The sequence below is a fragment of the Nicotiana tabacum genome, chromosome 9 (assembly GCF_000715075.1).
Source record: "Nicotiana tabacum cultivar K326 chromosome 9, ASM71507v2, whole genome shotgun sequence".
Classification (NCBI taxonomy): Eukaryota; Viridiplantae; Streptophyta; class Magnoliopsida; order Solanales; family Solanaceae; genus Nicotiana; species Nicotiana tabacum.
This window is the reverse complement of record NC_134088.1, coordinates 116,941,404-116,958,035: the sequence shown is the minus strand read 5'-3', so window position 1 is coordinate 116,958,035 and position 16,632 is coordinate 116,941,404. Positions and strand designations below refer to the sequence as shown.

The following is a 16,632-nucleotide window of genomic DNA, read 5'->3' as shown; positions in this document are numbered from 1 at the left end:
AAAATTATTGGATCAGATAATGTATTGAATTGGGGAGTGAAAATACACAATCAAATTTTCTTCTTTCACTGGGTATTATACACCAGACTACATGTGTGTCCTCTCCACAATAAAATGAAGTTGTATAGAAAAAATACAAGCATTTGTTAAAAACAGCCATGGATTTGCTCTTTCAGTCTCATTTACCTATTTTTTATTGGGGGGATTGTGTGTTAACAACCACTCATTTAGTCAACAGATTTCCTTCTACAGTACTTCAAATAAAGACCCCTTGTACATATTACACTTTGGTTGTGAAGGAAAGACCACACGTGTCTTTTAGTCAAAATAGGAAAATGGTTTTAGTTGGTATTGGACTTGGACTCAGACAGAAAATAACTCCTGGGCCTGTTATGTTTTGGGCTTATAACATTTGAAGGTCAAAAACTCAGTTGAAGATTATTAAAGACCTATACTTCTAGAAGGTTCAAGATACAACATTTTTATATAGCTGTAAATAGCATTATTTTATTATGTAATTATCCAAGTTGTTACACACTAACAAGTAGAGTAGTGCCAAGTGGCATATGCAATTATAGCGTAGATTCCATTTTTGTTTGTATATATACATACACCGTACAAAGGAATATTCATTTATATACACGGAAGAAAATTTTCACAATCTTCTTTTCATTTTAGCATAAATAAATATTACTTAGTTCTTTTTAATACCGCTCAATTTTCAAACAAAATTTAAGGTGGGTAACTTAGTAAATAATATTCCATCTGATCCATAATAAGTGATTTTTTGGTTATTTTGGTCCAAAATAAGTGTCCTTTTATATAATCAAAAAAGAATTAACTTTATTTTTTTAAAATTTGCCCTTATTATATATTCCAATATGTCAAGTTAATAATATGTAAATTTTAATTAAGGGTAATTTAGTCCCAAAAAAAAATTCTCCACGAGTTAATATTTTTTTAAGGGATATGCCAAAGGATATAAAATCACTTATTACTGACCGGAGGGAGTACCTTGTATTTATTTATTTTTTATGGACGCGAAAAGAGTTAAAACGAATAATATCTAAAGTTTGAAATTGAAAAAAAGAAAACGTGAAGTTAAGATATTGGAACTTTAGAACGTTGATGAATATGAGGTCTATTTTACTCATCCACTTGTAACCACATGATTCATACAAGAATTTCACGTAAACTTCGTGGGGAGCGCGTATATGGGAGTCGGTTTTGGGCCCATAAAAAGAGTGGTTGATTCTTTGTCCAACAATAACACTGCATATATAAAAAGACCAATTCCCCCAAGAAATAGGAAACTCCAAATATACCCCTGTGAATTGTGATTGGTCAGATCCAGTTACAAAAGAACATTCTAGAACCAATAAGCCCAGCCCATTAAATACTCCTCTCCTTTCCCCTCCCCCTCTCATCAAACCCTAACACAATTCTTTATTCCCTTGCTTTCTCTCCGCCGTCTTCATATTCTCTTTTTTGCTTTCTCGTTTTTGCGTTGGTGTATAGTGAAGAAAGCTAAGTAATGGCCGGAAAAGGAGAAGGTCCGGCGATCGGAATCGATCTCGGAACAACTTACTCTTGTGTCGGTGTATGGCAACATGATCGTGTTGAGATTATTGCTAATGATCAAGGGAACAGGACGACGCCGTCTTATGTTGGATTTACTGATTCTGAACGTCTCATTGGTGATGCCGCTAAGAATCAAGTCGCCATGAATCCTATTAACACTGTTTTTGGTAAGTTTTAAGCTCTGATCTGTTGTTAGATCTTAATTTTTTTGTGGTTTGTGATTTTAGCTTGTTTTGTTGTTGATTAATAGTAGAGCTATTGTTAAATCTAGATTGAATGTTGAGCTATTGCATAATGACCTCGTTTCTGTTAATAGTAGTGTTAATGTATGTAGTAATTGTTTTGGTAAATAGTGTTAATACGTATTATATCTCGTTTGATGAAGGTAATTCTTCTAGAATTGTGTTTGTTATGAATTATTTCTAAACAATTGTTGATTTAGGACTTTGAGCCAGTTGTAGCGAAGTACTACTGGCACAACTATCGTCTATCTATATAAGAGTTAATCTACATGTTTAGTTGAATGCCGTCGATGCTCCATGTCTTAATTCATATGCCAATGGTTTATTCGTAATTTCATGTTCATGTTTGCTAGGCATAGGCATATTAACAAAGGCAAATTGAGGATTTAAGCTTCATGGTTTAAACCTCAAGTTTCTTAGCGTTGAACCTGTTATATTTTTAAAGCTAGGTAGTTTATACCTACTACTTATTGCAATCAAATCTAATTTCCTCGGTGTCACGGCACCTTCATCCTGCATCCTCCCCTGGCCATATAGGTTGTTCCTCCAAAATATCTGACCATTAATATGGATTTTTTGAACTGCTACCGGTTTAATATTCATGAATATCTCTGCTGTCATTGGTTCTTAAAGTTATCCTGAATTTGATGGTCTTTTGCTGTTATGTTACGTTTTGTGCTATAGTTGCCGTTCATGCATAGTCTGTGGTTTTGGGGGGGGGGGGGATTTAACTTTTGATATAAATAGTTTTGAAGTAAAGATTGCATGTGATTGAATCAGTGCTTACTATGTTTTTACAATGGCAGATGCCAAGAGGCTTATTGGAAGGAGGTTTAGTGATGCCTCTGTACAGAGTGACATCAAATTGTGGCCTTTCAAGGTTATTTCCGGACCTGGTGACAAGCCAATGATTGTAGTCAACTACAAGGGTGAAGAGAAGCAGTTTGCTGCTGAAGAAATCTCTTCCATGGTGCTTATAAAGATGAAGGAAATTGCCGAGGCCTTCCTTGGATCAACTGTGAAAAATGCTGTGGTTACTGTACCTGCATACTTCAATGACTCACAACGTCAGGCTACTAAGGATGCTGGTGTCATATCTGGCTTGAATGTCATGCGTATTATTAATGAGCCTACAGCAGCTGCCATTGCTTACGGTCTTGACAAGAAAGCCACTAATGTCGGTGAGAAGAACGTTCTTATCTTTGATCTAGGTGGTGGTACTTTCGATGTGTCCCTCCTTACTATTGAAGAAGGCATTTTTGAGGTGAAAGCCACAGCAGGAGACACTCACCTTGGAGGTGAAGATTTTGATAACAGAATGGTGAACCACTTTGTCCAGGAGTTCAAAAGAAAGCACAAGAAGGACATTACCGGTAACCCAAGAGCCCTTAGAAGATTGAGAACAGCATGTGAGAGGGCGAAGAGAACTCTTTCTTCCACTGCCCAGACAACAATTGAAATTGATTCCTTGTATGAGGGAGTTGACTTCTATTCCACCATTACTCGTGCCAGATTTGAGGAGTTGAACATGGATCTTTTCAGGAAGTGTATGGAGCCCGTTGAGAAATGTTTGAGGGATGCCAAGATGGACAAGAGCACTGTACATGATGTTGTTCTTGTTGGTGGATCCACTAGAATTCCCAAGGTACAACAGCTGTTGCAAGACTTCTTTAATGGTAAGGAGCTTTGCAAAAGCATCAACCCAGATGAGGCTGTTGCCTATGGTGCTGCAGTGCAAGCTGCCATTCTAAGTGGAGAGGGTAATGAGAAGGTTCAAGACTTGTTGCTTCTGGATGTCACCCCTCTATCTCTTGGGTTGGAAACTGCTGGAGGAGTGATGACTGTCTTGATTCCAAGGAATACCACTATTCCTACCAAGAAAGAGCAGGTGTTCTCTACATATTCTGACAACCAACCTGGAGTGTTGATTCAGGTGTATGAGGGTGAGAGAGCAAGAACTAGAGACAACAACTTGCTGGGTAAATTTGAGCTTTCTGGTATCCCTCCTGCACCTAGGGGTGTGCCACAGATCACAGTCTGCTTTGATATTGATGCCAATGGTATCTTGAACGTCTCTGCTGAAGACAAGACCACTGGACAGAAGAACAAGATCACAATTACCAATGACAAGGGTAGGTTGTCAAAGGAAGAAATTGAAAAGATGGTCCAGGAAGCAGAGAAGTACAAGGCTGAAGATGAGGAACACAAGAAGAAGGTAGAGGCCAAGAACGCACTGGAGAACTATGCCTACAACATGAGGAACACCATAAAGGACGAGAAGATTGGTTCTAAGCTAAGCTCAGATGACAAGAAAAAGATAGAGGATGCTATTGACCAGGCAATTTCATGGCTTGACAGCAACCAGCTTGCTGAAGCTGATGAGTTTGAAGATAAGATGAAGGAGCTCGAGAGCATCTGCAATCCCATCATTGCTAAGATGTACCAAGGTGCTGGTGGTGAAGCCGGTGCACCTATGGATGATGATGCTCCTCCAGCTGGTGGTAGCAGTGCAGGGCCCAAGATTGAGGAGGTCGACTAAGTGTGTGGAGTGATCAGTGCTCGTTTTCTATTTTAGTACAGTACTTATATTGGGTACTTTTTATATTTTTGCAATGGTTAATTGGGTATCATATTGGTTTCGTTGATAATAGTATGCTGTTAAATTTTCATCTTTGATGGCTATAAAATAGTGTCATCGATTTTGCGTTGTCAATGTCTAGTTATTAGTTACTTTTCTATGGAAGTATATTACTCTAGCTATTATCTTCTTACTTTGAGTTTTGGGTGCAATTTTAGTCTCAAATATTTGTTCTTATTTGTTTTCTACCTTGAAGAGAGAAGTATCTTGTCTCTCTGGATCACTCGCAGATTCCAACCCCACAACGTAATAGTGAAGATGGCTCAAAGTTTTGGGCTTTCTGTTCTGTAAGATTTGAATTAGATTTGTCTAAGATGGATAATTGGATATTTTGCAAGTTAACAAGAGTGATATAAATACTTCAATGAAAAAATTAGGCATATTTTGCAAGTTAATCACAGGCTAAAAAGGAAGACCGGACTAAAGGTGCTCACCCGGTGAAAGGCATAGTAAGTGAAATGGTTGATTTATTTCCTTACCTCAGGTAGGTTGAAAAAGCAACTAAGAAGAAAAGAGTCATGGTTTTGTGAGTTTTTGCACAACTTTTTTTAGTTTTACGACATGCCCCATTTCCTTGCAAAAAATTACTTCAATGAAAAAATTAATAAGTCTTTCACCAGCCGATAAGGACCTGCCGATTCCACAGATTGTAGAAACTATCCAAGGATATCAAACATTAATGGTGTGAATATCACCCTTACATTGCTAATGCAACAAGACCAAACAGTATGTAAATGATAATATATCTCTCAATTTAAACAAATCCCTTCCTGCCAACACAAGTTATTGCACTACTATAAGAGCTACAGATATTGTGGTGGAGACAATCTGAAACCTAGGGATGGTTATCAACTTTCTAGCTACAACAGAAAGGCTAAAAATCCACATACTGAACCAGACAGTAAAAGATGTTCCTCGACTGCCTTTCGAGTCTAAATTCATACTATTCAATAGAAATTACAGACCGTCTAAGGAAAACGTTGTTCGTTGAGAAATTGAAAGAACCATCTCAGTAACTAATTTCAAAACATGCCAAAAAGTCACAACCGCCCCGGTTTAAAAAATGCAGATGTAACTTGATTCAAGTTACTTCCTTCCCCTGCTAAGCCTCTGAAGGTGATAATTGATGCTACCCCAAGGCTTTCTGTTTTTGCCACTCTGCAGAAATAGGAATCACAATAAAACTCAATGTGAAAGGCAAGATAACAGGGATTTATCACATGCTTTAATGAAAAAATAACTCAATTTTTATATAACAATATAGAAAATACATGGAAGAAGCTTACTCATTAGCTTTGCTAAGAACAATATTAAAGAAGAAAAAAAAAAGCAATATTTAGTATTCAACTAAAGAACAGGCATCCAATTACCTGAGCTTCCATGCAAGTACTCAGAAGTGACTTTTGCCTGCCACACTTCTCATCCTTGTTATGATTTAAAGTTAAACAATTAAGAAATGTGACCATTTCTTTTGCGCAAGGTTTTTGGAGGCTTCCGAAGTTCCTTGGATTAATATATAAAGTCCCAGCTTTGCGGCCCATACTTCCCCAGTTCTGCGTAAATATAAAGAGGACGGTGTTGGACATGGTATTAGATTAAATCAAATCAGCACTTATACCAGTAGCAGCAAAATCAACAGGCAGAAAACTCATATACCGTTACACTTTTCACTGTTTAAGACAAGCAGGATGAAAAACATTCTTGATGCAACAGAGAAGAACTATTTCTATGCTGTTTTTGCCATCCATATGATTCTCTACTATGAAGGCACCACAACTAAATGCACACAAGGAGGTCAATAAAAGGGGTCACCAGTTATAAGTTATAACTATCACCATACATACATATTAGACAAAACAAGTAAAAGTTACTAACAGAATACAAGGAAAAAAGAGCCTTGCGAAAAAAATACACAGTGAAAGTGAATATTTTTATAAGCTGCAGGTTGCATGACCAGTGCTCCCTCGTCCTAGTCTTTTCACTCATGGTAGCACAATCAAATAATAACTTTTATATATAAGTAGCATATTCAAACTTCATAGAGGCAGCAATTTGAGGGGAAGCTTAAAAGTTGATAGTTCCAAGAAGGAGAAATATTGATACTTTTACTATGTTTTCCTACTCTACGAAGTTGGAAATAAAACTTTTACTCGAGTACTTTCTGTAACAGTTTTATCAAACAAATAAATTTGGAAGAAAAGCAACATATGTTCTTGACACAGAGTTTGGGAAATTATGCTTTGAACCTTGGTGACCTGATTCTGCTATTAGCTACTACTATTGACTTTTTGGGACCACAAAGGCACAACTAATGCAACTATTCTCCCTCTTTCCCATGGATGCTTGACTTTTTAATACCTATATTTTTTAGCGCATTTCTGATGACGGTAATTATGCTCTAGTGATCTATGTTTCAAGGCAAGGTTTCCCCCCAATGAGAAGTAAGGTGTCCAATATCTCTGCAAGTTAATTTAGTTTGACAAGAGTGATATAAATTAGAACGTTGCTTCCCATGGACTGTCACGGACTCACAGCACAATTAAACTTACTTTGTGAAGTAAATTTTATGCTTTGATTATAATAAAACCCTCATGGCAATAGTAAGAGCTTTTCTCATGGTAAAAGCTATTGGGAGCCCACACTCTTTCGCAATAAGTCAATCATGAAAGATTTTAGTGCCTAAGGTTTCAATTCCAAAAATTGTCTCAAACGCTCAATCTCTTGCTTTGACTAAAAGTGATTTTGAAACTCTTCAAGCCTAGGTGGTTTCAATTCATTAAACACATCCAATGATAATATGTACTTTTTTAATCCAAAACACCTTGTTGGGAAGACTAAGAGCCCACCAATCACAAGTCTAACATTACGTCTATGACAAAGAGTAACCAAAATAAGAGGCCAAGACAGTCCGCTCATCTCCTCCATTTGCTTAGGGATGAAACCAAACTCTGTCTCACAACTAACTAGAGTTTGAGATGAAACCAAACTCTGTCTCAGCAACAAAGGAAACAAAATTTACCTGTTGAAGTTAACCAACTAACTAGATCCAAGTCAGGAAGTAAAATCAATAATTGCAATCTATTAAGATTAGATGGAAAATACGAGGTAATTTCTCCCTGCTCCTATCTAGGTATAATAGGTGACAATTCACCAGGATAAGAAAATCAATAACCCCTCCACCCCTGCTTTTGCGAGTAACGCAGAATAATGTATTATTTCAGTTTTTTATCCGCAGGGTTACTAGGCAGTCGACCATAAAGTCATCAACAACAAGAATAACTACCTAACTGGTGCTTCAAGGTTTACATTTGTGAAAGAGGTGGATTGAGCTGACAACTCAGAAAAAGGTCAAATAATGAAATTGAGTTTGAACTCCATATTTGACTTGCGTGAGTCTCTAAAATGCACAAGTACAAGAGAAGATGGATGATACAACTAAAAGCTAAAGAACCCCGAGTGCAATACTCAGACTTTATCCTTTTCCTGTCTTCTTATGTTAACTTATTACCTGTTTGCAGACCTCAAATCCCACAAGGATCCTCAAACAAGTCGGGCACCATACAGCATAATCAAAGGACAACATTTACCCATTTCAGAGACTAATTTAAACATGAAAAACAGAAACCTATTCACATCTCTTCAAACCTCTAAAACATCAAATTCCTTCTGTTTGTTTTTTATTTCTGGCAAAACCGTCAGCGCCAAGCTTGTCCTTCATCAGTGAATTGACAGGGAAAGCTTGATTTATGGTTTTAATATTAGAATTAGCTTCAAGTATCAGAATAAACAATCAGTTTGAGAAAGCACCATGTATTGCAAGTTGTAACATGGATATGCAAAAGAAGCAAGATATCCAATGTGCTACAAGCATGTTCATTACACCAACATGATTCTTTTTTTTTGTTTTTTGACGGTGGTATCAGGCCAACTTGCACCCATCTCGACTATTCCACTGAGTACCTGCTACCTCCCACCAACACAAGTACCGGATAATTCTTCCCATCAACGTTTACACAGAATTTTTAGCTTCCGCTGAGATTATAGACCAATAAGCTAAGTATATTTGATGGTAAATACAAAAGGCATACAATTTAATCAATCAGCTGAAGTTATCGCACTCCCACTTCTTCTTCCATATCTCTTATAACTAGTTCACTACATCATCTCTGGGGTCATTTTGCAATCCAGAATCAATTTACATAATCAAACAAGAATAGCAGACTCCTGGATGTAGTATACAGTGCACCCTTTAAGAACTAATAATATTTGCTCCTTCTAAGGAAAAAAAAAACTAATAATTGCTACTTATTAGTTACTACTTTTAATTAAACATATTGATTATCAAGTACTCTAACAAACTAACCTTGATCTTATGGCCCGTGAGAAAAAAATATTGAAACCTGGAATTTTAAAATAATTAGCAGGAACAGAAAAATGACTTGATAGTCACGAAGTTCCACTAAAGTGCTGCAAGACCTATAAAACAATGATAAAGGTTCCACCTTTTTATGGCATTAATTAATACACTTATTTTTCATACAAGCAATCAGCAAGTAATGCCAGCTTAAAATTTAAAACAACAAGGGAAGAAAATTTGATTATAAAATCAGTTTAAATTGTACAAAAAGAAAATACTATGAGAAAAATACAGATTGGAGAGTTTCTTACGAGTGGAATTTGCCGGAGAAAGAGATCGGAACGAGTTCGCCGACGGGAGAATGAGATTCTAGAGAGTTCGCCGTGGAGGGAGAAATGCGACAACCTGACCGAAGACGAGATTCTTACGCAAATTAATGGGCCGAAACGCTATTCAAATTTGGGTTTGTAGAATTAGCCCATACAGTTATTATTGATCCAATCCGCCAGACAAGTTTGGGCCCGCAATTTGAATCTAATTGGGCCTTCTATCGAGTCAACCCAAACACCTTTCGTATTGACAGAGGGTTATAGAAATGGAAGGGGAGCCTTGGCGTAACTGGTAAATTTGTTGTCATGTAACCAGGAGATCACTGATTCGAGCCGTGAAAATAGCCTATTGCATAAATATGTAGGGTAAGGTTGCGTATAATAGATCATTGTAGTCCATCCCTTTCCTGGAGGGTATAGCGAGAGCTTAGTGCACCGGACTGCCCTAGAGGATTATAGAACTAACACCAAGTAGCTGCTTGTAGCACCTCTATTTAATACATATCAAATATTTAAAATATTATTTGCAGCTAATTTTGGTAAACTTCAGACTAAACCTGTTATTACAGTTGTTTTCTTATTCTCATTGCTCTGAATTTGGAAAAGTCAAAGTTCAAATTCAGTCCAACGAGTATTAAGTTGGGTTCTACCAAAGCCTAACTTCAGAACTCAAGTTTGAATTTGAGCTCCTTTCGAACTTCATACTCGTTATTTGTAGTTAGGATTTGACATTGCTCAATTTTAGACAGTCGATCTAAATTTTGAAACTTCAAACCCATGTCTTATGTTGTTTCTGAGATGACTAAACCCTTTTTTTTGGTGTAAATTTTGACTATTCCTTAAATAGGGGTCCTAAAAAGGTCTATTTGGGCGCTTTGCACTATCGAGTTAACACTAATTGCCGACCTATTCTTTAAATGGGGTTCCTGAAAAGGGCTATTTATACACTTTGCCCTATAGAGTTATTCCTAATTCCCTACCTCTACCAGTAAATTAAAGTTCAACTTTAAGTATGATTTCTTTTTCACTTTTTGTTACCATGAAGTGAATGTTTTTGGGAAAAGGACGTAAACTGGAATCCTGCTGTAGACAATAAATTTGCATTAAGAAAATAATCGAGACCAAAAAAATATTGTAACAATCATAATATTTTATTTCAAACAATATGAGTGTTACAATCTCTATGAATTCTCTTGTTCTTTTTTTTTTTTTTGGTATACCAGATACTTATTTAACAAAGATAATTACATGGATGTCGCCACATTGGAGCTGTCCAGTTGGACATAATTGTTTGAGACAACATTAGTTATATTACAAACCAGATTTTTTCTAACAAAAGAAGTTCCTAGGATGTCTACCCAGAGTGTTTCATTGGCAAACACCGGAGGAACTTCCAAAATTCTAGTGGTGTTGAACAGTCTCTTCCTTGCTCCCTCCTTAGCCAGTAGGTCCGCCACCTTGTTCTGTTATCTGAAGCTATGAATGATTGCTGGGTTCCCCAGTCGAGTCATCAATGACCTACATTCAAAAATAAAATTGTTATAAAGGATATTACCCATTCCCAACATTCTAATGATCTCTTTTGAGTCAGTGTTGATCACAAGAGGGGATAGATTATGCTCCTTTGCCAGCTTAAGCCCTTCTAGCATTGCTAGTTACTCAGCTGGATTGTTAGTTATAGATGGATAACCTCTCATATATCCTGAAACCTAGTTCCCGGAGTCGTTCCTAATAACTCCCCCTGCTCCTCCTACCCTAGGGTTACCAATGGAGGAACCATCAGTGTTAAGCTTAAAGAACCCTCTATCAGGTGGTTCCCATTTAACATTGATTGTTATCCATTGCCTTTGAGGCTTAGTCCTTGCTAGCAGGTGATATTCAGTAGCCTGAGCAATCATTAACTTTGCTTGGACTTGATCGTTCCTCTTATTGAAAAGGATGTTGCTCCTAGTTAGCCAAATATTCCAAAAGCAGAAAGGCAGCAGGAAGTGCCATTTAAGAAGATCATTAAAGTCTTTGGCTTTTAGTTTGTTCCAAGTAGTATTACGGGTCCCAAGAGTGAACTGAAGGTGCATGGACTGGTCATTAGCAAATGTGCATATAGTATTCCAGAAGGATGATGCCTTGTGGCAAAGAAAAAAGATATGATCAATGGTTTCCTCCATGGAGTTGCACACCGGACATGTAGGATTGACTTGAATCCCAATGCTACGAAGATACTTATTGGTGGGTAGTCTGTTGTGCATAAGGAGCCATATGAAGTATCTAATTTATTTGGAGTTTCCAACTTCCAAATCCAGCTGAAAAAGGGAGTATTCTCAGAGTGAACAATCCACTAAGGGTTAAGCACTTCATAAGCAGATTTAGAGGAGAAAAGCCCATTGCTGGTAGCTCCCCAGAAGAGCTTATCCCCTTTCATATGGATAAGTAGGGGATAGAATCAGTGAAAGTTATAGCCAATTGGCCAGGGAAGGGAAAAGAGATGGAGTTGAAGCTCCAATTTTCATTCATGAACATAGATGAAACTTTTAAGTTTTGCTCTCCCAGCTGTTTGGGGCCACTAATGATGGAGTCAATAGGCCATATGTTAGGGATCCAAGAGTCAGTAAGAAAGCCCACCCTATTTCCATTATTAACCACCCACCTAGAAGCTTTGTTGCATATTTTCCAACCTTCTAGGATGCATTGCCCTGTTCTAGAATTGGGTTTTCTCATATTCCCCCTCTGAACACAATATTTTGCAATCAGAGTACTAGCTCACAAAGAGTCAGGTTTGTGAAAGAGCCTTCTGGCCAGGCCTGAGTGGCATGCCCTATTTTTAAGCTCAGCTTTTTGGATACCCAGGCTACCATGTGGTGTCATGACCCAAACCGATGGGTTGTGACGAGTGTCCGAGTTTACCTACCGAATACCCCTAAGAATACATCTAAGATATAAACATGAAATAACTGTAGGTCATGCATAACATCTGCCTCTAAACTGCTGAATCGTGTGAATAACATACGTGAGGAGACATACTTAAAAGACATATATACATATACACGCGGAATACAGTAGGGCGAGTCAACAAGGCCACATATTATCTAACTATACATGACTGTATACAGACCTCTAATAGAGTATAAAACTGTATAAAGAACATGACTGGGCCCCGTCATACCCTTATATGTATACAAAAGTATCGTACCAAAACCCAATAGCAGCTCCGGATCAAATGGAGCACACCAACTCTCGTTGAGCTAGGATCCTAAGAATGGGGCCCGTCAACCTGTCTACCTGTATGTGCGGGCATGAAACGCAGGCCCCCAGGCAATAGGGGCATCAGTAAGAATAATGTACCAAGCATGTAAGGCATAAAAATTAATATATAAAAGGCATGAAAGAAACATGGAGTAAAGAACTCAACCTGTAAGTCTGAATAGCTTTGTGAATCATAAAAATATTTATAATGTCATGCGTATGTATATAAATGTCATATCATGCATAGTTATATACGTACATAACATCATCAAGTCTATGAGAGAATCCCATCATATCATCACAACCTCTGTGGGCGAAATCATAACCGTATACCAGCTGATCAGGTGGTGGTGCGTATATAATGCCATAAGCTTTCCCTCATATCCCATATATATATATATATATACTAGATGCGTATATAACGCCATCTGGTCATGGGTCAATATACATGTATAAATGAATGCAGTGCATAATGAAATAAATCAATAAGATCTCTCGAAATGTCATAAGACCCATGAACAGACGATATGATAGTAGGACATATGGGGAATCAAGAACATAGGTAACCTTAATATTTCTAGGAATAGAATCATTTGTGAAAGTGGCGTGCTTGCTCGTTTCGTTGTATCATATGGATCATGTCAAAAGGAAAGAAGGGATAGCCTTAACATATATGTATGATATCTTCCTTATTATTCAACCAAGCTCAACACAACTTCTTTCATCTACAACAAGTGAAATGATATTGCCGTTAACATATAATGTCGTACCATCGTATTTGGCTAGTCGTATGGCTTAAGAAAAATCGGGAAGCAAATCCTCTATTTTTAATACATCCCAAAGACCAATAAGGGTCATCAACATCCCAACAACAATAACTATAACCAACAATATCAATAACAACAATATAATCTAATATGAGTTTCTCCGATTATCTTAACAATTATATTGAGGGGCAAGCTCGTTTTTACTCATAACAAGATATAAATTAAATCCAACTCTTATTCCATAAATTAGTTTACAACCTTTAGAACATCTTACTTATATGTACTATATTATTTCTAGTTCAAAACATCCACAAAATGCCTTCCAAAACAGCCTCATACGTCTAGCACCTTAATTTTTATCGCCAATCACTTGTTTTTCATCTTTTCTTCTTCAATCAACTTAATTAACACCTAGAAAATCTTAACAACAGTAGCCACAACATTATCAAATTATTTATCACAATTTCCAGCCACCACAAACCATATATTTAGTCACAAAACTGTACAACCAAAAAGACAACCATATCTCATGTTCTTTCAAGTGCCATCTTATGATGTTTCACTCAAGCAACACAACCAACATAAGATTAACCTTAGGCACAATTAAGAAGATGTTATACATACCTTGAACAAAATCTACAACTCGAAACCCTATCTAAACTTAGCTCACAATAGCCCTCAATCACACCACAACATCATAGAAGCATTCACTTGTAGTCTTTAACACCTTTGATGATGATTTGAGTTGATTTCCCTTGAGTTTGGTTCTTGGGATCTTGGGATATGTTATGGAGGGTTTTGGAGAGCTTTTGGACGAAATTTGGGTGAGAAATGACCCGAAATGAGGCTTAAACATCTTTTAAAAGACGTAAGGTCGGTGGCCATCTCAAGTGGGTTCCAACCGAGCTGCTTGCGCGGTCTCGCAAAAATGCAGATATCTCTCTACTCCGATATCGTATCGACGAACAGTTTAATACGTTGGAAACTAGACTCGTATATCTTCAATTTGGTATATAATATGTCCCATACACCACACAAACTCATTTAAATCATATTTAACAGGTCTCATATTCATTACGTCACCTTGGGACACACAAGGTGTAACAATCTTCCCCCTTAAAAACATTCGTTCTCGAATGTTAAACTCCCAGAAATCTATAGCAATTTTGGCAGAGTCTCCTCTGTAATGGTACTACTACCAAAATGTCACACAACAAACCCAACAATACAAAGACACACAGGGTCACAATCATCAATAACACCAATAGCCTCACATGACCAATAACAATAACTAACATAAGAATCAAGTATCATATACGTACCTAAAGGTTGTGATGTCTCAGTCTGATCCTCCTCTGGAAGTGGAAACAAGTGAGGATACCTAGTCTTCATTTCTTCTTCAGCTTTCTAAGTCATCTCCTCCACATTATTGTTTCTCCAAAGTACTTTAACCGAAGCTACATCCTTAGTTCTCAATCTCTGAAGTTGTCTATCTAGTATAGAAATAGGAGCTTCCTCATATGATAGCTGCTATGTAACCTGAACATCGTAAACTGGAATGACTTTAGAGGGATATCCAATACACTTATGGAGCATAGACACATGAAAGACTAGATGTACAAACTCTTAATTGGAAGGCAAGCCTAACTCATATGCTACTTGGCCTACTCTGCGTATAATCTTATAAGGTCCAATGTACCGAGGGCTAAGCTTTCCTTTCTTACCGACTCTCATAACGCCTTTCTTCGATGATACCTTTAGGAATACCCAGTCGTCTACCTGAAACTCCAAGTCTCGTCATCGATTATCTGCATAGGACTTCTGACGACTTTGAGCTGCTAATAGCCTTTCCCTTATAAGTTTAATCTTCTCAACTGCCTGTTTTACCAACTCTGGTCCTACTAACTTAGTTTCCCCAATCTCGAACCATCCGATAGGAGACCTAAACTTTCATCCGTAAAGAGTTTCACATGGAGCCATCTGAATACTGGAATGATAACTATTATTATATGTGAACTCAATAAGTGGAAGATAATCATCCCAGCTACCCTTGAAGTCCATCACACAAGCCCGTAGCATATCCTCCCGTGTCTGAATAGTACACTCAGCCTGACCGTCTATCTGGGGATGAAATATTGTACTAAGACTTGCCTGAGTCCCCAATCCTTTTTGGAAGGACCTCTAGAAATTAGATGTAAAATGAGCACCTCTATCTGAGATAATTGATATAGGGACACCATGAAGTCGTACTATCTCCTTAATGTAAACCCTTGCATAATCCTCTGCTGAATACGTAGTCATGACAGGCAGAAAATATGATGATTTTGTACGTCTATCAACAATAACCCATATAGAATTGAACTTACGCTGGGTATGAGGTAAGGCTATGATGAAATCTATATTAATCACTTCCCATTTCTAAGTCGGAATCTCTATAGCCTGCAATAATCCACCGGGTTTCTGATGCCCAATCTTAACCTACTGACAATTAGGGAAATAAGCAACAAACTCTGCTATATCCTTCTTCATTCTGTCCCACCAGTATATTCCCATGATGTCATGATACATCTTCGTCGCTCCTAGATAAATAGAATAACGAGAATGGTGGGCTTCTCCCATAACCTGCTGGTGCAACCCTGCCACATTAGGAACACATAATCGACCTCGATATCTGAGGACTCCATCTCCTGTAATCTCAAATGGTGTCTTCTACTTTTGAGGGGTTGTATCTTTGTAGTGAGCTAGCACAGGATGTTCATACTGGCGTTCCTTCACTTCAGTTACTAGAGAGGATATTGCCGTGTCCTAAAAAGTAACTCTGGTACCTCCTGAATCTAGTAATAGAACTCCAAGATTAGCTAGCTGATGAATCTCACGAGCTATCTCACTCTTCTCTGGCTGTAAATATGATAGGCTACCCATAGATCTATGGCCGAGGGCGTCAGCTACTACATTCGCCTTCCCTGGATGGTATAAAATATCAACATCATAGTCTTTCAGCAGCTCCAACTATCGCCTCTGACGTAAATTCAATTCCTTTTGCTTGAATATATATTGAAGGCTCTTATGGTCCGTATAGATATCAACATGAATGCCATACAAATAGTGCCTCCACATCTTTAGTGCATGAATCACCGCGGCTAACTCTAAATCGTAGGTCGGGTAATTCTTCTAGTGGTTTCTTAGTTGTCTAGAAGCGTAAGCGACAACCTTACCATGCTGCATCAATACACAACCCAATCCAACGCCCGAAGCGTTATAATAGATAGCATAACCATCGGTTCCTTCTGAAGGTGTCAGAACCGGTGCTGAAGTCATTATGTCCTTCAATGCCTGGAAACTCCGCTCACAAGCATCAGTCCACTGAAACTTAGTTGCCTTCTGAGTCAACTTTGTCAATGGTGCTGAAAGATAAGAAAAACCCTCTACAAATCTCCTGTAATAACCTACCAAACCCAGGAAGCTACAAACCTTTGTC

At 37.7% G+C, this 16,632-nt stretch overlaps 1 protein-coding gene across 1 annotated transcript; it reads left to right on the top strand.

Annotated features, from left to right (window-relative positions):
- The first annotated feature begins 1,440 nt into the window (after positions 1-1,440).
- Positions 1,441-4,572, top strand: LOC107766295 (heat shock cognate 70 kDa protein 2-like). Its single transcript, NM_001324911.1, is given in 2 exon segments — positions 1,441-1,748; positions 2,630-4,572. Coding segments are annotated over 2 exon segments (1,947 nt in total). The 5' UTR covers positions 1,441-1,534; the 3' UTR covers positions 4,363-4,572.
- Positions 4,573-16,632: the final 12,060 nt, after the last annotated feature.